The sequence below is a fragment of the Mustela nigripes genome, chromosome 7 (genome assembly GCF_022355385.1).
Source record: "Mustela nigripes isolate SB6536 chromosome 7, MUSNIG.SB6536, whole genome shotgun sequence".
NCBI lineage: Eukaryota > Metazoa > Chordata > Mammalia > Carnivora > Mustelidae > Mustela > Mustela nigripes.
This window is the reverse complement of record NC_081563.1, coordinates 83,333,551-83,358,255: the sequence shown is the minus strand read 5'-3', so window position 1 is coordinate 83,358,255 and position 24,705 is coordinate 83,333,551. Positions and strand designations below refer to the sequence as shown.

The 24,705-nt window shown below is 39.1% G+C and overlaps 1 protein-coding gene across 2 annotated transcripts in view; it reads right to left on the bottom strand.

Moving 5' to 3' along the window:
* The window catches only part of TMEM182 (transmembrane protein 182), an 87,579-nt gene that overhangs the window by 22,929 nt on the left and 39,945 nt on the right, over positions 1 to 24,705 (bottom strand). The window contains exons 1-2 of one of the 2 annotated variants that reach the window (XM_059406360.1): positions 2,155 to 2,244; positions 1,905 to 2,042 (exon numbers count right to left, since the gene is read on the bottom strand). In XM_059406360.1, the coding sequence (XP_059262343.1) occupies positions 1,905 to 2,016 (112 nt within the window). In that variant the 5' untranslated portion in view covers positions 2,017 to 2,042; positions 2,155 to 2,244. Of the gene's footprint in view, positions 1 to 1,904; positions 2,043 to 2,154; positions 2,245 to 24,705 lie in introns of those variants that run through there. The other variant, XM_059406359.1, reaches the window with a different exon arrangement.

The following is a 24,705-nucleotide window of genomic DNA, read 5'->3' as shown; positions in this document are numbered from 1 at the left end:
TTGGGAGAAGGGGGTGGGATTATGGACATTGGGGAGGGTATGTGATTTGGTGAGTGCTGTGAAGTGTGTAAACCTGGTGATTCACAGACCTGTACCCCTGGGGATAAAAATATATGTTTATAAAAAATAAAAAATTAAAAAAAAAATAAAATAAAATTTGCCTATAACTTCTTTTTTTTTTTTTTTTTTTTTTTTTGCCTATAACTTTTGGCACCACGAAAACTTAACTGTAGTTAAAAATCTTCCTGTAACTTTTGACTTCCCTAAGATTTCATGACTAATAGCCTACTGTTGACCAGAGAAGTCTTACTGATAACATAATCAACTAACACATACTTTGTGTACGTATTATATACTGTATTCTTATAATAAATTAAGCTAAGAAAAGAAACATAAGAAAAATATAAAGAAAAAAGATGTACAGGACTGTACTATAAATTTACTGAACTGGACTGTAAAAACATAAGAAAGAAAAAACAGATTTACAGGTCTGTACTATATATATATATGTACTTAAATACATATACATATATATACATATATATATGTACTTATATATATATATATATATATATAGTACAGTCCTGTAAATCTGTTTTTGTATATGTATACACACACACACACACACACACACACATAAAATCCATGTATAAGTGGACCCACAGTTTCAAACCCAAACTGTTCAAGGGTCAACTATACATACTTCCTTTATTGGAAAAGATTTAAAAAGAAGTGTAAGGAGTGAGAAGAAACAAATATTTACACATTCTAGCAGACAGCTGTTATTTCTGGGAAGATCATGGAAAAATATGCATCTTCACAAGACCTTGGAACGAACCAAAGTTAGAAAGTGGTTTGGAGAAGGAAAAAGTATTTGGCTCAGAAAATGCTCAGCTTTATGGCTTATGAGGGATTTGGTTTTAGGGAATTATGAATTAAAGAAGAGAGATTATAAATTGAGATTATTCTTTCTAGTCCCTCCACAGAATTAAGCACAATGTTATGTAATAAGAGTGCTTGAACTGTTGACTGGTCATCAATTACATGGTGATGGACATCAGGAGCTGTCTCTTTAATGATTTAGAGATGACAATGTTATCCATTCTGTTTCTTTACTATCACTACCATTTCATACAGAAACTCTGTGTCCCGATTTGGTGTTACAATATAGCATAGCCATGTATGATTTGGTTTTGGCCATAGTGATGTTTGTCTCATTTTCTAGAACTCTTATCTTTACAAATCATCTATGCTTATATGTTTTCAGATTAACGTTCTTGTTTTTATTTCCCAGTTAAATGAAAAACACTTGATATTTGCAAGACACATCTAGTCAATTATTTTCCTATCTTACTGAGATCTCTGTAATGGGCATTAAAAAAACTCGTTGGAAAGCTGACTAAAAGAAATGCAGGTTTTTCCAAGGAAAGAATGTATTTCTATAACACACATGAACCACAATTAAGAAAAGTGAGTGGTGACACCGTAGAAAGAGATGTTTTTTGCCTGTGATAAGTAAATCATGCCAGTTTGTAATATCATCATGCAGCTATCTCTTTAAGAGTACCTGGACAACTTCACCCATATCCTGATGTTACAGAGAGACATGCTCTGGACCCATTTTACAGATAGAAAATAAACAGGTTAAGTGAGGCTAAAGAACAGAGCATTTCCTTCTAGTGGCTTCTTTATACCATGTGGATACAGTAAGCAAATGCTGTGAAGAACATGGAAAACACAAGTCTCTAGAGAAGGGACTGCAAGTTGTGGGCACTCAAGCAAAACTGTGTACGAATTCATTGTATTATTACTACAGAGGTTTGAAACCTGAAACTAGAAAAGGAAAATATGAGGATATCCAGAAAAGCCATGGCTGGAAACCACACCCTTTGCCTCGCACATACCTGCAGCAAGGTAACCACCTCCACCGGCTTTATAGAGAATGTGGCTTGCAAAGGGAGCTGCACAGATGATCAGAAAGCTTGCGGTCACCACGGTGACGACTCCCAGAAGCATCAGGACTGCCCAGAAACCACGGTAAACTGGAGACCCCACAGGGGAAAGGAGAAAAGAAAACGCATTTAGATTGTGAACCCCACTTGGATTGTACCACGCAGTCAGTTTCTTTCCTCTTTACTGTTCTGATTTCGGTACCAGCAGAGTGAGGCGGAATCCCAAGCCATGACGATCCAAAGGAAATCTTACTAGAGAACTTTGTACTCAGTGAAGTCAACCTTTAACTAACTCGTGTTTGGTATTTGCACCACACCATGCTCAGTACACTCTCAGAGCTCAATTTCCTGACCTTGCTTTCCACTTTAGAAGTGGGAATGTCCTAAAGTTCTGGAACAAGCTCCCTTAAGTAAATACCTAGTGTTAGGGTGTTTCATACCAAACGTACAAAGACATGAAAAGTTATTCACATTTACAGACCTCATTTCTTACTACCACTGTCACCCCCTAGAAGCTAATAATCACCCCCAATCCCCTAACAAAAAAGTATACTTCTATTTAGACTGTGACTCAACTGGAAAATAGTCTTCAGTAAGAAAAATGGCAAACAAAACCAAAATTAAAAGTTTGTACAGACTGAGATTTTAAATCAAATATATTTAAGGCATACTACTTTCTAGCAATATTTTTCTTAGAAAGGCTCAAAATGAGAAGTTAGAGTAGTCTCTTATACATGGACCAGCAAAGCTGGATTAATGGATGCAGCTGGTGATAAATGGATTGTGGGTTTGGTGATACATAGTAATCAAATAAAAAGGAATTCTAATGATCATTTTTGAGTGGGATAATTACTGATCTATTAAACAAATTCATCATTTCCCAAGGCCTAAAACACTAACATAAGTTCTTTTTGGTACAAATGAGGGAAAGCTCCATAAAACACATTAGTCAAATTACATTTTTTAATGAAAACATAGAACTTTGTATAAGAAAGCGAAATAAATGATTTTCTTCCACAAGCCCACCTGGTAAAGGGAAATCTGTGCCCATCAGCTAGAATCTTAGAGTAAAGAATATAGGAAGATGGAAATTTTGGGGAGAAGTCCCTGCATTTAAATTGGAAACAAAAGCTGAAAATTGTGTGCGGACACGTGTGAAAAACAGGAGTGAAAGACCGGCTTGTACCCCACATCCCATGCTTTTCACTTGCCAGTGGTTTCCGGGTTTGGGGTGCTAGGAATATTCTTTGGCTGCATTCAGGCTCTGCAGGGTGCCAAGCAAAGGAGAAGTACTGAACATCTTTGAGCGTGGGAAGAGTGGTAGACAGTGAGCCAAACACGTTCTGTCCAGGTCATACCAGAATTTACTGGAGAATTGGCAAGCTTCACTTTTTATATTTTCATTCACATACACACACAAAGATTTCCTTCACATTGGTGAGCCTCACGTTTTATGCTTGTATTACCTTCAATTACTTAATTGTCTATCATGTGGTAGGTTCTGTGGCAAGTATTAGGGGTGAAAACATGATTAAGAGGCAGTCCACAGAATAAGGAGCCTATTCTGTGGCTCCCCTGGCCACAACTTAAATGTGGACACATTTGGCAAACAGCTATCTGAGGAGTCAGGAAAGTAAACAGCAAGTGGCTTAAGGAGAGAAGTCAAAACTTTAGAAAAGATAAAATTGGCTACAAAGAGTTTTCTGAGTTTATCCTTTTTTTTCTCCTTCTGGATTTGTCCTGAAAGCAAGCCAAATTGGGAACTTGATAAAAGGTGCAAACATCAAAGGCGCCTGGGTGGCTGAGTGGGTTAAGCCTTTGACTTTGGCTTGGGTCATGGTCTCAGGGTCCCGGGATCCAGCCTTGCACGGGGCTCCCTGTTCAGCGGGGAGCCTGCTTCCTCCTCTCTCTCTGCCTTCCTCTCTGCCAACTTGTGATCTCTGTCTGTCAAATAAATAAATAAAATCTTAAAAAAAAAAAAAGATGCAAACAGCAAAACAAAAAAACAAAAACAAAAACAATACAGAGTTAAGATCATTCTGGCTACATCAGCAGGAAAAGCTTCCTGTAAGCCAGAGTACGGGGAAAGTCTCCATGTTGAATTTTCTCTTTTTATTCAACCAGTCCTGCCTCGAGACCTCAAAAGTAAATCTGTACTGCTACCCCCAGGGGAGACATGGACACCTAAGATCCCAAATGATGATTCAACCTTTTGGCTACAAGAAGCAGAAAAATGGTGTGCCTGGGAGGTTTAGTGGATTGAGTGACCAACTCCTGGTTTTGGCTCAGGTCATATCTCATTGGTCCTGGGATGAAGCCCCATATCCAGCTGCCCCCTGCATTAGGCTCTGTGCTTAGCAGGGAATCTGCTTGAAGATTCTCTTCCTCTACCTCTCCCACCCAATCACATTCTCTATATTTTTCAAATTTAAAAAAAAAAAAAAAGAAGAAGAAGAAGCAGAAAAAAGGACACCCAGTTTGCAAAGAGCGAAGGAACCACTGCTATGGGTTTTCCTCTTCTTTCACTGCTTTGCATTATGGTACAACTGCATGAAAGTAGGCCATGGCCCAGGAGGCCAACTCTGAGAACCATCTTTCCAGCAAGAAAAACTGGAAAAGTGGATCCTGGGAGCCTGAGAATATGGAAGAAACCCCACAGATGAGAGAGAACCAGAGAAGAGAATCTCTAATCCTGTGTTTGAACCCACACAAGTGCTGAGCTCACCTTCAAGTTGTACATGTACCAAAAATGTCCAAAGAAGTACAAGGAAGACTTTGAGAAGTGAATTACAGCACAACATCACCCAAGAACCAGAGCAAGCCCTGAGGGATATTTATGCCCCAGCAGACCCAAACAGCATCTCAAAGGTTTTGAAAACTTAACCGACCTTGACATGACCACCACAAAAGCAAAGAACATATCATGCAAGTAGATTACTTGTTCAAACAACAAACAAATATTCTCCAGAGAAGTTTCACAGTGTACAAGGTCTAACGATATAATATTCAAAATGTCCAGGCTATAATCCAAATACTAACAACCAAATCCGACCAATTCTCAAAGGAGTGAGCGATCAGCAGATGCCAACCCAAAGACAGTTCAAATGTGTTAATTATCACACAGACTTTAAAGCAGCTGCTAGAACCATTTTCTATGAACTAAGGTGACACTCTTGAAATGAGAGAGAGGAATTCTTAAAAGAAATAGAGTCTATAAAAAAAGAACTAAATCACAGTGAAAACTATAATATCTGAAGCTTAGAATCCATGAAATGAGCTCAATAGAAGAATGGAGATAAGAAAGAGCAAGTGAACTTGAGTGAGCAGTAGAAATTACGTAGTTTAGGGGTGCCTGGGTGGCTCAGTGGGTTAAAGCCTCTGCCTTCGGCTCAGGTAATGATCCCAGGGTCCTGGGATCAAGCCCCACATCGGGTTCTCTGCTCAGCAGGGATCCTGCTTCCTCCTCTTTCTCTCTCTGCCTGCCTCTCTGCCTACTTGTGATCTCTCTCTGTCAAATTAATAATTAAAATAAATATATTAAAAAATTTTAAAAAAGAAATTATCTAGTCTGAACAGAAAGAAAAGAAATTGAAATAAAAAATCACTAGAGTCAGGGGTGTGTGGGTGGCTCAGTCAGTTAAGCATGTACCTTTGGCTCAGGTCATGATCTCAGGGTCCTGGGATCAAGTCCCACATTGGGCTCTCCGCTCAGGGGGAGTCTGTTTCTCCCTCTGCCTCTCTCCTTGCTCATGCACTCTTTCATTCTCTGTCTCCCAAATAAATTAAAACAAACAAACAAACAAAACTTTTTAAAAATGGTTAGAGAGTCTCAGTGACTTGAGAGAGAAAATCAAAAGATGTCACATTTGTGCCACTGGAGTCCCTAAGGCAGAGGCAGACCATATTGGTGTAGAACGAACATTCATAGAAATAATGCCTGAAAAATTCCCAGATTTGGTGAAAGATAAATTTATAGATACAAGAAACTCAACAAACTCCAAAGAACAAACACTGAAGAAAAAAAAATAAGCCCAGACACATAACAATAAAATTACTGAAAACCATAGATAAAGAAAAATTTTTAAAAGTCATCACAGGTAGGTAGGGGGGAAGACAGATTGAATACAGGGGACAACAATCCAAGGACCACATTTTCTGATCAGATATGTTGGAGGCCAGGAGAGAGTAGAACAACATCTTTAAGGCAAAAAAAAAAGAAAAGAATTATCAACCTCAAATTCTCCTTCTAATGAAAATATCTTCCAGGGATGAAGATGAAAAAAAGTCATTTCTCAAGGAAGAAGACAGAATTTATCTAAGCAGACCTGTCCTCTAAGGACATAGGAGAAGGAATTTCTTTAGGTTGAAAGAAAGGACACCAGGGTTCACTTGAAACTTGAGGAATAAAGGAAGAAAAACAGCAAAGGTAAGTATCTGCATAAATGTGACCTAGTATTTTTCTCATCTTCATTTCTTTATTTTCGACTGTTGAAATACAAAAATATATTGTCTGGGACACCTGGGTGGCTCAGTTGGTTAAGCAGCTGCCTTCAGCTCAGGTCATGATCCCAGCGTCCTGGGATCGAGTCCCACCCACATCGGGCTCCTTGCTCCGCAGGGAGCCTGCTTCTCCCTCTGACTCTGCCTGCCACTCTGTCTGCCTGTGCTCGCTCTCGCTCGCTCTCTCTCTGACAAATAAATAAATAAAATCTTAAAAAAAAAAAATATATATATATATTGTCAGGACAATACAGTAAAGACATGAAGGTTTTACAATCAGGGTGACCTCAGTATTTACCACTTAACATGTGATGTTATCTTGGACTAGTCACTTAAGCTTCCCGAACATCTATCTCTTCTGTAAAATGCAGATGTTTCCATCCATCCTTTAGAGTTTTGGAAGAATTATTAATAATGTATGTGAAATGTGTGACATAAAATAAGAAATCAATGAAGAGCATTTATTTTGTGGTTGCTTTTATTTACACTATTATTTAAATTGCATGAACACTACACAGCAGGTGGTACTGTGTTCCGTAATAGGAAAGTGAATTACTTTCCTCAGAGAGCTTGCGTGCTGCTTTTATGTACCATCGACGTTTGGAAATCCCTTTAGATTCCAGCCCACTGTGTAGAAGAGAAGCTGTGTTTGACATACTGTCTTCCATGGGATGTTTCCGTGTCCACTAACCTCTAAGAAGGCCCGGTCCTTCTATAGAACATGGGACTCTACTCCTAAATACCCAAAATACAAACAAATGAGGTCAGACACCTAACACAAAGACAGCTCAAACACGGTGACCTCTGACCCGTGTCTTATGACCTATGTTTTGTAAAGATGAATTGGGCTAATCCTTGTGATCCCTGGAGAATGGGAAAACTGGAAACATGAGGTGATCTACTAATCAAGGCTGATGTTAAAAGGAAGCACTGATCGCTGGTGGGTCTAGAAGAGCCATATGCAAGCAAGAGGGCAGGCATTATGAAGCAGACCACAGAGAGGACAGAAGTACCAGGACATACCTCTCCAGGAGAAAAGCAGCGGGACTAAAGGAGAGAAGCACCTGTGGAGGGAGAGAGGGAAAGAGAGCAAACCAGGGGTGTGGATGGATGCTCTTCTTGACAGGGGCCAGTTCCCGTCCTGTCCTTTGCTCTAACAAAATAGCCTGATTTGATTTTGATTCTGAGTCCTTAGAGAAGGCGGAGCAACAGGTCTGCATTTAAGGCAAGGGGGAACCTCGTGCCTGAGAGTCGCGACCACACAGAAATGGCTTCCAAGAGAGACTCCTTACTGCAGTCACAGTGGGCTTTATTTTTCTCCTTGTACTTCAGCATTCAAAAGTGCGTAACTTCAAGCTTATTTCAGAATTTTTTGGAACTTCCTGTTCCCTAGCTAATTATATTACCTAGTTTGCATATGTGGCACACGTTGATTCCAGATCTAAAATGTTCACTCGTAACTCAGAATTGTCCTGTGGAATAGTTAGAGCTTTTTCACTGTCTGAAGTAAAACTGAGGCAATCAGAGAATCTTTAACATAAAATGAAGAAAGTCTATGTGTTTTTGGAGTCAAACATGACCCTGGGGTCTTTCCACTAATTGTGTGACTCTCACAGACCATAGTTTTCTAAGAAAACAATATCCTTCACATAAGCTTACAGAAAGACCTGAGAAAATATGAGGAAAGGAGCTACATGCAGTGAGTATTCACATACATTTGCTATTACTGTTATTAATTTTTACCCACTTTGTAATAAAATGTCCTTGTCAACGATGTAATTGACACATAAAAGATATCTACTAACTTCATGGATCTAGGATGGGGACAAGCTTTCAGTTCTAATATATCCATACCTTCGGAACTTTGGCAGGGAGGATGCTTGTATTTGCTTAGTGGTTTGTATTATTTAGGACCCCTAGATCATGACTGTATCTCAGAGAATACTTCATTCATTTTCTTACTCCTTATAGGAGCTATAAAAACTGAAGTTTTGTCTTTGCAACCTTTGGACTGTGCCAAGTAAAAACAACTCTAAAAATCCATTTGTACCACTAAGTACAATTCAATTAACTTAAACAATATTGGATTTCTATTAATTCCTACCAGAACATGAAGCAAGATTTATAATGTAAATAGATTTACATGTAATCTATATAATCACAATTCGGATTAATTAAAAGAAAGCATCATGTGAATCTGCAGAAGGCCAGAATTAACGACTCCTTTCAAAGCAATGAAGTTGTTGATTCTAAATAAATTGGTGAATTGACCTAACAAAGGGCTCGTTGCTCGGGTGTTGTAATGAGGATGAGTAGTAATTACTCTAAGAACAGATGTTGTAGAAATGCTTCTTTTAGAGTATCCAGTTTATATTCCTAAATAGATTAAGCTTTTACCCTTACAGTATTAACTTTCACTACCAATTTACTTAGTAACTTCATCCTTGTAGATCTGGATTAAAAATCATCAGCACTGGGGCACCTGGGTGGCTCAGTGGGTTAAAGCCTCTGCCTTTAGCTCAGGTCATGATCCCAGGGTCCTCGGATAGAGCCGCACATCGGAATCTCTGCTCAGCAGGGAGCCTGCTTCCTCCTCTGCCTCTCTGCCTACTTGTGATCTCTGTCTGTCAAATAAATAAATAAAATCTTTAAAAAAAAAAAATCATCAGCCCTGAGTATCCTGAAATGTCCTCTCAGTATATCCTGTGTACGTCCCTTCATATTTTCATACTTTCACTAACATACAGTATTTTTCTGATTTTCATTTGAGGACTATCCTTTTGCTTTTTCATGAAGAAAAGACACATCAAGTCATTACGGATTGTCTAGTTTGTTAAATAAGAGCATATATGGAATGCAAAACTCTGTTCCCAATGTGTTTTACTCATAAAAAGTACCTAACATATAGAATATTAACTGCACTGCAAATTCAAATTTCAGACTGAAACATACACCAAAAAGAGTTCATACCTTGGATATACCTAAAGGATCAAATTCCAAAGTGACATAATTAGGAAGTGTAGGGAGATATGTATTAAGCATCCTTCAGGGAAGAAACATAAAAATCACCCCAAACACAGGACAATGAAGGTCATGAATAAAGCAGACTATTAATTGTGTACATCAATATTGTGCATAGGTATGAATGTGTGTGTGTGTGTGTGTGTGTGTGTGTGCACGCACGCACATGTTTGCATGTATGCAGATTACCGCAGATCTCAGATGGGAAACTAATGGCAGAACTGGCATCTGCTTTGAATTCCATCTCCAAGGTTAGAAGAATAAAACCCTACAGTATCTTTTTCCACAAAGAATGTAATAAACGTGCCCTAAAACTCATAAATTTTGATCAGTCAGTTTAAGACTGGGTGATAGGCGCCCCAGCAAAGGTATGCACAGCATAGCCCGGAGCCGGATGGACAACTGCCCTGAGAAGCCACTATTTCAGGGTTGGAGGGTCATGAGTAACGCCCTGCAGTTCTGATTATAGTTGAAATGGCAGAAGGCAGGAGGAAGGTCATTCTAATTGGAGTTTCCCATGCATTGGGAAATAAAACCAGCTCTCTGCAGCTGCCTCCCCTGTGGACAAAGGCGCCAAGACACGAGGGACAGGAAGGTAGTCACAGCCTCATATGCCACTCAGAAAGTGTTGGTCCTTATCATACTGGTCCGAGGGAGCCCCCGAAGGTCAGTTATCAGCAATTATAGCCACATTTGTATCCGAATACCACTCCTGTCGCTGTCCAGAGAATAAACTGGTAAGAAAAAGAACAGAACATGGGAAACTGGTGAGGTGGTTATTCCAACTGGGGCCCAAAGCTGGGAAGTCAAGATAGAAATGAAATCAACTTTAGTGATAAGCTGTTGTTACAGGAGGTGAGAAACCAGCAAGAAATAAAGCCTGTTTTCATGTGTATGCCAGAACAGTTTGTTCTCTTAAGATATTAACAAATCTCCTCTTGATTTTGTAATATTATAATGTATACAACCAACCTTCCGTATGGAGTATAGAGGGAAAAAGTCAACCCAAATGATCACAATTCCAAATTCGTAGTGTTTTGATAAATTATTTTATTGTGTATATAAAAATGTAAATATTGTATTTGCAGTTTAAAGATAAACTTAAGTGTTATTCATTTTTCAAAACTTGCTATCTTGCCTCAGACACCTCACAAAGCTAGTTCATAAAGCTAATCCTATGTTTCGACACATCCTCGAGCACACAGTGTGAAGTGCTATAAAATGTTTTATGAGAAGCCAAAACAAAACACGCCACCCCCCCTCCACCATCCTCAGCAGCAAATGAGAACCTCCAGCATATGTTGCCGTAGCTTTAGGCAAGACGCTTCTGTTACACAGGCCAGCAAGCCTGTCCTGCATCTCCATACACTACTTGTCTTGGCAGCGTTGGGCAGGTCTAAAAATACAGTCATGCCTTCACCAAAGCAGAAGGACAGGCTGTACAGCTTCTGAGCTCCGCAACTGTGGACGTGCCAAGCCAAGTCACGTGCTCTCCATGGTCCATTGATTTTTTTTTTTTTTTTCCAGAACAAAAAAGAACATTGAAAGGCCTGATGGAATTTATTTACCTCCCTACTGCAAACAGAGGCAGCGAAGGGGAAGAAGGAGTGTCTTAGGTAGGTGGGGCAGAGAGGCCTCACCTCCTGTGCTGGCTGTGACCTTGGCAACGTCCAGACAGCAGGAGAAACTTGGGTTTCTTCAGAGCTTTCCAGGCTTGAGAGTGCATCCATGGTCACTATCTTGTTTCTCCTCTTAACGATCTCTGGGGGTAGGTGGGGGTCTGCTGGACTTTGCAGTACTAGAAGCAGAAGGGGTGGTGGTCGTGGGCAACAGGGGTATTAGTACAGTGCAGCTTGATTGCAGGAGCAGCCGGTATGCTCAAGGTCACAGGAGCAAGAAGCTAAAGGGGATCGGAATGTGTCACCCCAAAATATGTCACTTTGGGTAAGATTATTTTGAGCTGGAAGCCAATGAGAATCAGTGTATGTGGAAAGAAACCTGTGGGGAATCTTCCTTTTCTGACTAAAAGCAGAAACTTTTGAGAAATGGGGACTGCCACAAGTCCACTCTTACCGGGGGAGTCTGATGGCCCCGAAGCAGACAGCAAGTCAGCACTACGGTGGGTCTGTGAACAAATCTACCCAAGTACTCTTATTGCCCCCTACTCCCTCTACATATTTCCTAGTCACTTTCTCAGTTTGCTGCCACTAGCCCAAAACCCTTTCTTCTCTGTCTTGTCACATCACCACATCCATTGTCCTTTGTTAAAAAGGCATATAAGCTCCTTTGGCTCCTCATTTTCCTATGAAGGTCTCCGTATACATTCATACCAATAAACCTTTTCTCATCTTCCTCTCTTTTTATAGTCTAATTTGCAGGGTTACAGTCACTGAACCTAAGGGGGTAGAATGAAGTGTTTTCCTTCCGTACAGAGGTATTGTATACAAAGACACTGAGATCCTAATACAGGGGGCCAGATTAACCTCCAGCTCCGAGGTCTTCCTCTGAGCCCTGCTGCCTCAGAGAGCCTAGATGGGCAGCCTGCGTCCCTGCCTGAGCAGCAGAGCCTGGAGGATTTTAATGTCATACCCACGCCAGGATTCCATCCCAATCCATTTAGGTGAGAATCTCTCAGGGTGGGCACACAGGATTGCATTTTTTTTAAAGCCCCCTGGGAGGAAGGAATGTGCAGTCAGGTTGGGGACCACAGGACTCTCAGGTCTCTCGGGAGCTGCCAACTTGACTGCACAGGTGCTGTGTGCCAGTGGCCAAGCCTTTCCACGGTTTCATCCCTACTCTGTAGTTTACCCATAAGGCTGGAGAGGCTAAAGACAGTTCCAAATATTAAATAGCCAGTAAATGACAAGGTCAAGATTGGAACACAGGGCTGTCTGAGTTCAGTCTCAGATACCATTACTTTCTGTGTTCATTGTGGCTGCGTGTGTGTGTGTGTGTGTGTGTGTGTGTGTGTGTGTGTTTCTCAAATAAACTGCTACGGCTGCATCACAGTCTTCCAGGTTCAAATCCCTCCCAGTCTGGCTCCTCTTACCTGATCCTCCAGGAATGCTGAAATTTTACCGAAGTTTCCTGGTGGGAAATGCTGTTATGCCTCTAGGCTTTTGCAGTACTCTTTCCCCTCACTAGAATGAATTAGGCTTCCTACATGTACTTGAGATCTAGTCAAACTCCTTCCCTCCTTGAAGGGACATGGTGGAGTTACCTCCTCATCTCCACCAAAAGACAGGAGAGCGTAGAACCACGAGGAGTATAGCTAGACTCAAGAGATACAATACCCCATCCCAGCTGTGTGACCTTGAGCAAGTTATTTAGCCTCTCTGTGCCTTCGTTTCCTTCCCCAGCATGTGATAATAATGATACCTATCTTACGGTATTATAAGAGGACTCAAAGAATTAACACAGGGAAACAATGAGCAGAGTACCTGGCCCGCTCCTCAGTCTGTGTTCCTGACACATGCCAGTCTCGAGATTCAGTGCACTCTGGGCTGTCCTGCTCCCTTTACATAACCACCTCCACTTCTTGACTGTGAGTTCCTTCGGGGCAAAGACTCAGTCTTGCTCATCATTCTAACTCTAGGGGAAACTTCATGCCTGAGTGTAATAGATGGTCAATAAAAATAGGAATGAGAGATTGTCAGTAATTTATCACCCAGCACCCACTGAAATCTCAAGTTGTGCAGCCAAGACTGGTGGAATATTTGGCCATGGGACAGAATGAAGCAAACTCATTCAAAACAGAAAGGAGTCCATGGTCTCGGCCTCATTACCACAATGACTAGGGAGACTTTATTACCTAAAACCCTACTTTAGGTACTTGGAAGAGAAGATCTGAAGGACCAAGCAATGAGCCATTAACACCTGGGAGCTAAGGGTACTGAGGTAACTGCCCTTTTCATGCTCCTGAATACCCAGTACACAGAAAGGAGTCAAGAATATCATGGAGTTATGCCAGTCTTCCCACCCAACTCTAAAATTGCCAGAAAAGAGATGCATTTCCTCCTTGACTAAGTCCCTTAAAAAAAAAATCTGATCTTTACCTGAGAAGCTTTATTATACTTTATATTAAGGCATAAAAAGAACACTTTAAGGCTACTTTATTCATATAATGTTTGTAACATTAAATTTGAAACTGCTTGCCCAAAGCTTTTGTATAGACAATAGAAAATAATTATCGCCAAAACTTGCTTACTTAGTTGCAAGTGTTCTAGAATTCCCAAGTCAGATGATTTGCATCTATGAATTGCTAACATCCTAGAAAACACATTTCTCCAGGGGATTGTATGACCTTTTATCATACTGCAATTATATGTCCAAAATCTTTCCTAAGAGATGTAACTCAAGAGAAGTTTCTACTATTTCTGCATCAAAAAGTTACTTTAGGAATTTCATAGAAATGAAATTATTTGATATGTTCCCTCTATTTTTATCATAAAATACCCAACAAAAGAAGTGATTAACAACTAAATTAATTCCACTCTTTCATCTACCTACACTTAGATACTGATTGGAAAAATCTCCCTTGGATCAGGCACTGTGCTAGGTAAGCACTTACTGGTGATATGACATGAATAAAAGTAAAATATATGTTATCTAGCAGTCTAATAAGAGAGTTACACAATCAGATGGCTATTGGCTATGTCAAGTAAAGAGAAAACTCAACGGCATATTACATAAGAATATACCAAGGTATTCAAGTAAGGGTACTTAACCCGATCTTGGCATATGACAAAAGGCTTCCTGGAGGAGGTGACTCTTAGAAGAGAGAGTAGGAGTGCAGGAAATGGGAGGCAGAGAGCAGAAAGCACAAAGGAGACCAAGGAAGAAAGCAGGGTGCAAGGAACTTAATGCCAAGGCACAGAGGGAAGCTTTGGTGGCAGGCGAAATGTTAGAGGAAGAAAGTAAGAGGCAGATCACAATGGTCCATGTAAGATAGAATCATTTTCCAGTGGAAGATTTTTGGCCCATGTTATATGAAACTTTCCCTACAAATGATAAGAAAAATCACCAATTAAATCAAAATAGGCTGTTTGCCCACATGAAGCTTCTATCAATAAGCCAACCACTGGCAGGAGATTTGCAGTCTGGTTTGTGGGGGGGAAGTGTTTTCGGTGAGAAAGACAGACAAAGATAAAAAGAGAAAAACACTCTCTTTTCTTTCTTATAGAAATTTGTATTTTCCTGTTTTGTTTCTTCTGTTTTGTTTTCCCTGAAGGAATAAAATACTATGATAAAGGCACCAAAAAAATCTCATAATACTTCATGGAAACCACCCTGCCCTGTGGAGAAAATGAAATGGATAAGGAAACCTCATGGAAGAAATAGAATAAAAAAGAAATGAAGCAACAAAGTTTCTAGGAAGAAAATAAAGGTATTGAGATGAGGGTAGTCACAAGCTGCTGGGATGAAAGGGATTTGCTGGCAAGTAGTGGCCTGTCCCGGCCAGCAAATGCCTTGGAAAAATACATAGCCAGCTGAGGAGAAGGACCTGCGTAGTCCGGGCTGGGAACCACGCATGCAGGGAGTGCTAGTACAGCCAGTGAAGATGGGAGTCGCGTGGGGACAGACGAGATAGCTGGCACACAGCTGGCATCTCCAGCAGGGCAATGCCTCATTTTACTCCAGAACAAACGTTCACATTTAGCTTGTTCATGAACAGACTGACCATCGTGTTTTGTCCACTTAGCAGGAAACGTGACCTTTGGTGTTCAAAGTCACCATTCACCAACTACCGTACATAAACCCTTCTTGGGCATCTTTCACTGACATGGCCTCTTTGAGCAGCCAGTCTGAAGGAATGTGGCAGAAATGCCTACTGGCAGCTTTGGGTTCTCACTGACCTACCAACTATTTGCTGTGTGTTCCTTAGATGAGAGTCACTTAACAAGCCTCCCTAATTTTCTGTTTGATTCTTGATAAAAAAAGACAGCAGTCTCAGAAGTCACTTCCAGCTCTTCTGGTTAGAGTCCCAGCAAGTCGATGGTCAATATTTCCCTTTGATAATGAACTGCACAGACTGAACTTCCAAATCTCTGCTTGAAAGGACCAGTTTCCCAAAACTGCCCATTTTAAGCAGAAAATCATTGAAAAGATGAAATATAGCATCCCCATAGCTACTCTATACATGATGTAGTGGGGGATTTGGTTTTATTTATTTATTTGCAGTGACAGGATCCATCTTTGGAAAACTTCCCTCTCTAGCTACTCAACATAGCAAACTGTTACAGCAAACACCCTCCATATTGCATAACAACAGCTGTTTCTCTGGAAACAAGTTAACACTTTGCTTTCCATAAAATGTATCACTTCCCTTAAGGATACTAACTAAGCCAATGCTCTCTGGATGTGAAGAATAGCCTTGGCCACTCACAGACCTGACATAATCAATTTGTGTACTAGGGGAGGCACTCCAAAGATCAATCTATTTTTAAATAATCACATTTAAAAGTCACTTTAATTTTACTTCCATACTCCTAAACTTGTTTGTAAAGAGTAATAAATAGTAAAAGAACACCTGACATTGACCATACCAAAACTATAAAGGGAAATGATAGGACTTACCAATTCTTCTCTAATTAACCAATGGATTTTGCTTTAAAGTGTATATTGAAACATAATTTTCCCTACAATGTTATCAAGAAGGTGATTATGCAAATAAAGGCAGCTCACTGCAGAGCATGATCTCTCCATTTCCTTGGCTTTGAAATGACAGCAATAAAACCTATCTCCTAATGCTGTCACCAGATCTAAGGGAGTAGATATGTATGACATATGTAATGTCAAGTACGTGGGCACAAAGATGGCACATAGTAGGGGTTCCACATATGCTCCCCTCAATCTATTTAACTTGTAATAAGAAATGAAGAAAGCCATTCTGTTGTGATATCAGTGATTTCTAATAAGATAAATAAAATGGGGCACCTGTTTGGCTCAGTCGGTTAAGAATCTGACTCTTGATTTCTGCTCAGGTCATGATCTCAGGATTCTGAGATCCAGCCCGGCACTGGGATCTACCCAGCATGGTTCCAGCTTAAGAATCTCTCTCTCCCTCTCCCTGTGCTCCTCCCACCTTTCTCTCCCTCTCCAAAGTAAATAAAATAAAATATTTATTTTTTAGACATCTGTTAATAGATTAGTAGGTCTAAATAAGGAGAAAAAAAGAAATAAGGATAGAAACAAGTAACGCTGAAGAAATTGTTAGGGTATCCCTGAGAAATTTATGGCTCCAGCTACTAAAAAACTCACTCGTTCTTATTCCTTATGCCAGGAGTGAAATTTATCAAACTATATTTGTGTTTATCATTTATTTATTATTATTTACAGAAAGAAGAAGAAGAAGAAAAAAAAAGAAGAGTGCAAAAAATGTTAAAAGGGAAATAAGAGTCGTGAGTCTTCGAAAAAGAAAGCCCAGCTTGGGAAATGGGAAATAAAGTTGCTGCCGGCAGAATGTTCAGCCCAAGGGTCAGACAATGTGCCATACCTTACCATACCTCTTGGTATCACTTGACCAAATTTATCACTCTCTCCTCTGAGAAGAATTTAACCATGAAGCATCCTTGGCCTCAGTCCTTGGGCTGACCTCCTCACTCCCCAAATGGTCCCATCTTGTCCCATGGCTTTAAATATATCTCCACACGATGACTCTCAAAGATGTAATGCCTGCCCAGACCTCCACATTTAACACTAGATTCTGTGCCACATTTAACACTAGATTCTGTGATCCAGGAGCCTACAAAACATCTCCACTGTGCAGCCTCAACTTGACTCTTCTAAAACCCACCAAAGCTTCCACTTAACAACCAGCTAGCCCTACCTCAGCTTTCTGCTTCTCTAATAATAGCAGCAGCATCCCTCCAGTTGGTAAAGACAAAAAAAGGTCACCACTGACTCTGCTCTTTCCCTCATACCCCACACCAAATCCATTAGCAAATCTGGTCAGCTGTTCCTTCCATATATAGTCAGATACAGTGAACTTCTGCTTTCTTCAATCACAACTGAAATCCCTGGAGATTATCCATGAAACAAACAGAGGAAGCTTCTGAAAGATAAATAGAAGAGGCAGACCAGCTAGGGAGCTTGGAGCCCAAGCAATGGCACAGAGGTGAGTTCCCTGAGTTTTCTTTTTGCTTCATTCTTCTTATACTTAGCACTACAGATTAATAACCAGAAAATGGTAACAAACTAGACAAAGTGCCAGAAAAGGGACAATCCATCATGACAGAAAACATTCAGACAAACACCACAGAAGATTTCAACAAAGTCTGAGTGAGGAGCCTAGATTCCCCTTCACTAGACTCCATGGACCACTCCAACACCCATGCTGGGTGGTGTCAGGGAAGAAAGGGAGATGAGACTTTCATCACCACCAGGTGGTACCATTTAACCCCTATCCTGTGGTGTCCATGGAGAGGGAAAAGCCAGTAACCTGGAAATGACAACAATCACAGAAAGAAGAGCCCCCAACAACGACAGTTTATCTAAAGGACAAGGTGAGGGGCTGTCTAGTAAGGCAAGGAACTTTTAGGAGATATGCACTACTATGCTAATAAAACACCACAGAGTAAGACTTTGGCTCCCAACTCAACTCTCATCAGCAAGGACGAAGAATGGAGCCTAGACTTTGACCCTTGACAGGCTATAACAAGGTGCCCCAAACACTCCCCCTTAAACACACACACATACAAGGATAAAGGATGTGTTGGAAAAGGCTAAATAAGCAATCAGAAACTTCATCTTTGCAAGGATAATGAGGTGACCAATCACAGTGACAGGAGAGATCGTGTGTGGAGCCTGGACTTCTACCCCTATTAGGTGAAAATTAGACATTCCTTCCAGCTAGGGTGCTATCAGAGGAGGCCTCGCAGAGAGCAAGACCTAAACGAACACCCAGTAGTAAAGAGAACACACCTTGTATACTCCCCAGGTCAATGGAAGCAATGAAAGAAGCTATAATTATTCAATCCTACCACTTCTGGCCAGGATGATATCAATGGAAGCATAGTGGAAAGTCATAACTCTCACTGCTGCCCAGAAAGACCATAGCCTCTCCTCACGTTAACACATACTAAGTGGGGAACATGGAATTCCACACCAACTTGATTTTTATTGAGGCAGTACCCACCTCTTCTCCAACAGAAGCAGTATCAAAAAGCCAGCCAAAACAGAAGATCCAAAGTTTCATAATACAATACCCCAAATTCCAGGTTTTAATTAGAAAAAAAAAATGATTAACCAGGAATATCTCAACTTCGGTAAAGATCACTCAGTAGACCCAGCAATGGCACCATTAGATATTTATCCAAAGGTTAAAACAGTGATTTGAAAGGGCACCGGTACCCCAGTGTTTATAGCAGCAATGCCCACAACAGCCAAAATATGGAAAGAGCCCAGAGTTCCACTGACAGATGAATAGAGAAGATGTGGTATATATATACAATGAAATATTACTCAGCCATCAAAAAAAAAGAAATCTTACCATTTGCACTGATGTGGATGGAGCTAGAGGGTATTATGCTAAGTGAAATAAGTCAATGAGAAAAAGACAATTATCATATGATTTCACTTACATATAGAATTAAAGAAACAGAACAGATGAACATAGGGAAAGGGAGGAAAAAAGTATAAGATGAAATCAGAGAGCAAGACAAACCATAAGAGACTCTTACCTATAGGGAACAAACTGAGGATTGCTGGAGGGGTGGTGGGTAGGGGGATGGAGTAACTGGGTGACAGGCATTAAGGAGGGCATTTGATGTGATGAGCTCTGGTGATATATGCAACTGATGAATCAAACTCTACCTCTGAAACTAACAATACACTATATGTTAATTAATTGATTTTATATAAAATAAAAATTTTTAAATAGATCACTCAGTAGATACTAACAGACAGAGTTAGTATTAGCTAATAAAGCTTTTGAATGAGCCATGATGAAATGTCCCAAAAAGAAATATGGATGTGCTTGAATTAAATTGAAGAGAAAAAAAAAATCTTGGCAAAGAAATAGAAGGTATAAAGAGCTAAAAGAAAATTTTAAGAATGAATAAAATATAATAGCCAAAAATAAAAACTCAATGGATGGTCTGGAAAGTGGAATGAAGTAGAAAAATAAGATATAGTAAAAAACACTAAAGACAGATCAAAATGCATGGAATTCTAAGAAAACTCAAGTGGTCCATATTAAGGCAAGAAAAAGAAAACAGAAATAAAAAACAGAACAAAGAGAAAATAAACATTTAAATGGCAGGGTTAAACCCTAGCATATCAAAAGTGGCATTAAATATAAATAATATAAATACACTAACTAAAGGACAGCTTTGCCTTAGTGTATATGTACCTAACAAGAGAGTGTCAAACTACTTGAGGCAGAAACTGATAGAACCAAAAAAAGAAAAGAATTCACTATTATAGTTGAAGACTTCAACTCCTCCCTGTAAGAAATGGACAGATCCAGCAGGGAGAAAATCAGTAAGGTCCTATCTGGGCTCAGCAACACCATCAATTAACTGGATATAATTGACATCTATCTACAGACCACTTCAACAAACAATGGCAGAATAACATGGTTTTCCAAATAATATGGAACACTCACTAAGACCACATTCAGGACCATAAAGCATAACTTTATAAATTTAAAGTCGAGCTCAAACAATGTCTGCTTTCAGACCACAGCAGAGTTAAATTAGAAATTAATAACAAAAAGATAACTGGAAAAATCCCAAAATATGTGGAGATTTAAAAACACACTTCCAAATAACACAGAGGTCAAAGAAGAAATTTCAGAAATTTAAAATATTTTCAACTAAATGAAATGAAAATACAACTTATCAAAATATGTGGAATTCAGGAAAAGCAGCGCCTACTGGAAAATTTACAGTACTAAATGCATATATTAGAAAAGAAGAAATATCTACTATCAATTACCTGAGTTTAAACCTTAAGAAACTAAAAAAAAAGTTGAGTGAATTAAATCCAAAGTAAGCAGAAGCAAAGAAATAATGTGAATTAGAAAAATATCAGTGAATTTGAAAAGAGAAAATCAACAAAACCAAAAGATTGTCCTCGCAACGATCAACAGAATTGATGAGCCTCTAGCCAAGCTACTTACGGGGGGGGCGGGGGCAAGGAGGACACAACTCACTCATGTCAGAAATGAAAGAAGGAACATCACTGCATTCTTTGCATGGATTTTAAAGATTTATTTATTTATTTATTTATTTGACGGTGGGGAGAGAGAGAGAGCACACATAGGCAGAGTGTCAGGCAGAGGGAGAGAGAGAAGCAGGCTCTCTGCTGAGCAGAGAGCCCGATGGTGGGGCTCGATCCCAGGACCCTGGGATCATGACTTAAACCAAAGGCAGCTACTTAATCGACTGAGCCACCCAAGTGCTCCTTTTGCATGGATTTTTAAAGGGCAATAAAAGATAGCTATATTTATCATGGTGAACACTTCATAATGTTGAATCACTAAGTTGTACACCTGAAATTAATATAATACTGTATGTCAAGTATATTGCAATAAAAAATTAATAAGCAGACAATAAATGGGATAATAAAGAAATACTATGAAATATTCTATGCCTATGAATTTGATAATGTTGATGAAATGGACCAATTACTTTAAAGATGCAATCAGCCAAAACTCAAGTAATAAATCCCAATATCTATTAAAGAATTAACAATTAATAATCTTCTTAAGCAGAAAACACCAGGCCCAGATGGATTAATTGGTGAATTCTACCAAATATTTAAAGAAAAATTCTATCAGTTCTCTACAATATCTCAGATGATAGAACAGAGATAATACCTCCAAAATCATTCTAGGAGGCCAACATTATTCTAACACCAAAATCAGACATTATAAGCAAACTAGAGACCAACAGTTCTCATGAACACAGATGTAAAAATCATCAACTAAATCTTAGCTAATTGAATACAAAAATGTGTATAAAGAATTATGCACCATGATCCAGCAGGATTTATCCTAGATATGTAAGCCTGATTCAACATTTCAAAAATCAATTAATAAAATCTATCATATTAGCAAACTAATAAAGGAAAAAAAAATCACATGATCATATCAACAGATGTAGAAAAAGCATCTGACAAAATCCAATACCAATTCATGATTAAAAAAAAAAAAAAAAAGACACTCTCAAGCAACTAGGAATAGGGCACCTGGGTGGCTCAATCAGTTAAAGATCTGCCTTCGGCTCAAGTCATGATCCCTGTGTCCTGGGATTGAGTCCCACATCTGGCTCCCTGCTCAGCAAGGATTCTGCTTCTCTCTCTGACCCTCCCCCTGCTTGTGCTCTCTCTCTTTTTCTCTCTCAAAAATAAATAACATCTTAAAAAAAAAAAACAAGAATAGAGGGGAAATTCCTCAAATTGATAATGCATATGTACAAAAATCCTACAGCTAATATTATGCATAGTAGTGAGAAACTTGAAACTATTCCACTAATTCTCAAGGATGTCCCCTCTCACCACTCCTTTCCAACATCACACTGGAAGTCCTTGCTAATGTAATGAGATGAGAAAATAAAATAAAAGGTATATAGATTGGGAAGGAAGAAAGAAAACTGTCTTTGTTAATTGATGACATGATCATCTATATAGAAAATCTAAAATAATCTTAAAAAATACCTGTAATACTAATAATAGCAAGGCTGTAGTAACACTGGTACACAAAATCAATTGATTTCTTATATACCAGCAATTAACAAATAAAATTTGAAATTAAAACCAAAATACCATTTATGTTAACACCCCTAAAATTAGTTAGGTATAAATTGAACAAAATATGTACAAGATCTATAAGAGGAAAACCAAAAAATCCTGATGAACAAAATCAAAGTTCTAAACAAATGGAGAGATGCTCCATGTTCATTGGTAAGAAGACTCAGTATATCCTAAATTTGATTATAGATTCTATGTAATCCCAATAAAAATCCTAGATTATTCAGTAGATACCAACAAACTGACTCTAAAGTTTATATACAGAGGTAAAAGACCCAGAATAGCCAGAACAATATTGAAGCAGAGGAACAAGCCTGGAGAACTGACACTATTTGACTTCAAGATTTACTATGAAGCTGTAATAACCAAGACAGTGTGGTACTGACAAAAGAAATGATATATATAGATCAATGGAACATAATATATAGCCCAGAAACAAATGCATATAAACATAGTCAAATGACCTTTGACAAAGGAGCAAAGACTGTAAAACGGAGCAAGGGAAATGATACTATAACAACTGGACATCTGCATGTAATAAATTGAATATAGATACAGAACCTACACTCTTCAAGAAAATTAAACTCAAAATGGATCATAAACCTAAAAGTAAAACACTCAAACTATAAAACCCTCATAAGATAATATAGGAGAAAACCTAGATGTCCTTGGGTATGGCCATGACTTTTTAGATACAACAAAAAGGCACAAACCAAATAATTGAGTTTGAAGTTGAGTTTTCGACTTCATTAAATTTAAAAATTCTTTCACAAAAGACAATGTTAAAATAATGGGAAGACAAGTCACAGAGTGGGAGGAAATATTTGCAAAAGACACATCCAATAAAAAACTGTAATTCAAAATATACAAAGAACTCTTAAAAATAAGAGGACAAAAAATCAAATTAAAAAGTAGACAAATAGCCAAACTATGGAAGGAACCTAGATGTCCATCAACAGATGAATGGATAAAGAAGATGTGGTATATATACACAATGGAATACTATGCAGCCATCAAAAGAAATGAAATCTTGCTATTTGCGATGACATGGATGGAACTAGAGGGTATCATGCTTAGCGAAATAAGTCAAGCGGAGAAAGACAACTGTCATATGATCTCCCTGATATGAGGAAGTGGAGATGCAATGTGGGGGGTTTAAGGGGGTAGGAGAAGAATAAATGAAACAAGGTGGGATTGGGAGGGAGACAAACCATAAGTGACCCTTAATCTCACAAAACAAACTGAGGGTTGCTGGGGAGAAGGGGGTTGGGAGAAGGGGGATGGGGTTATGGACACTGGGGAGGGTATGTGAGTGAGTGCTGGGAAGTGTGTAAACCTGGTGATTCACAGACCTGTACCCCTGGGGATAAAAATATATTATATGTTTATAAAAAATCTAAAAATGGTCAAAAAAAAGTAGACAAAGACTGTAACAGAAACAAAGATATAAAGAGGGCAAATAAATTTATGAAAAGATGCAACACATTATATGGGCTCAGGGAAATGCAAACTGAAGCAATGAGATACCACTACACGCCTATTAAAATGGCCAAAGTCCAGAACATTGACAAGATTAAATTCTAGAGGATTACAGCAATAAGAAATCTCAACTCTAGTGAGAATGCAAAATGGTTCAGCTACTGCGCAGAAGGGTTTAGCAGTATTTTATAAAATGAAAGAAACCCTTGCCATTCTATCCAGCAATCATCCTCCTTATATTCACCCAAAGGATTTGAAAAGTTGTGTCCACATAAAAACTTGCATGTGGATGACTATAGCAGCTTTATTCACAATGACCCAAACTTGGAAGCAACTGAATTGTCCCTCAATAGGTACATGGATAAATAAAATGTGACACAACCACCCAATGGAATATTATTCAGGAATAACAAGAAATGAGCTACCAGGCCATGAAAAGAAATGGAAAAAATTTAAACACCTATCACTAAGTGAAGAAAAAACAATCTGAAAAGGCAGCACGCTGTATGATTAAACACAATATGACATTCTAGAAAACGTAAAAATATGAAGACCGTAAAAAGATCGGTGGTTGCCGGATGTCGGGGTGGAGCGGAGGTGAACAGGCAGAGCACTAAGGATTTTTAAAACGATTTTATTTATTTATTTGAGACAGAGAACAAGGATGTGGGGGGCAAGAGACAGAGGGAGAAGCAGGCTCCCTGCTGAGCAGGGAGGTCGATGTGGGGCCTGTTCCAAGGACCCTGAGATCATGACCTGAACCAAAGACAGATATTTAACTGACTGAGCCACCCAGGTACCTCAGAACAGAGGATTTTTAGGGCAGTGAAATGATGTCATATGATAACGTAATAATGGACGCAATATGTATCATTATACATTTGTCTAAACCCATAGAATATACAACATCAAGATTAAGCCCTAAAGTAAGTTATAGACTTTGGTGATTATGAGGTCTCAATGTAGTTCATCAGTTGCAACAAATGTACCCCTCTGGCAG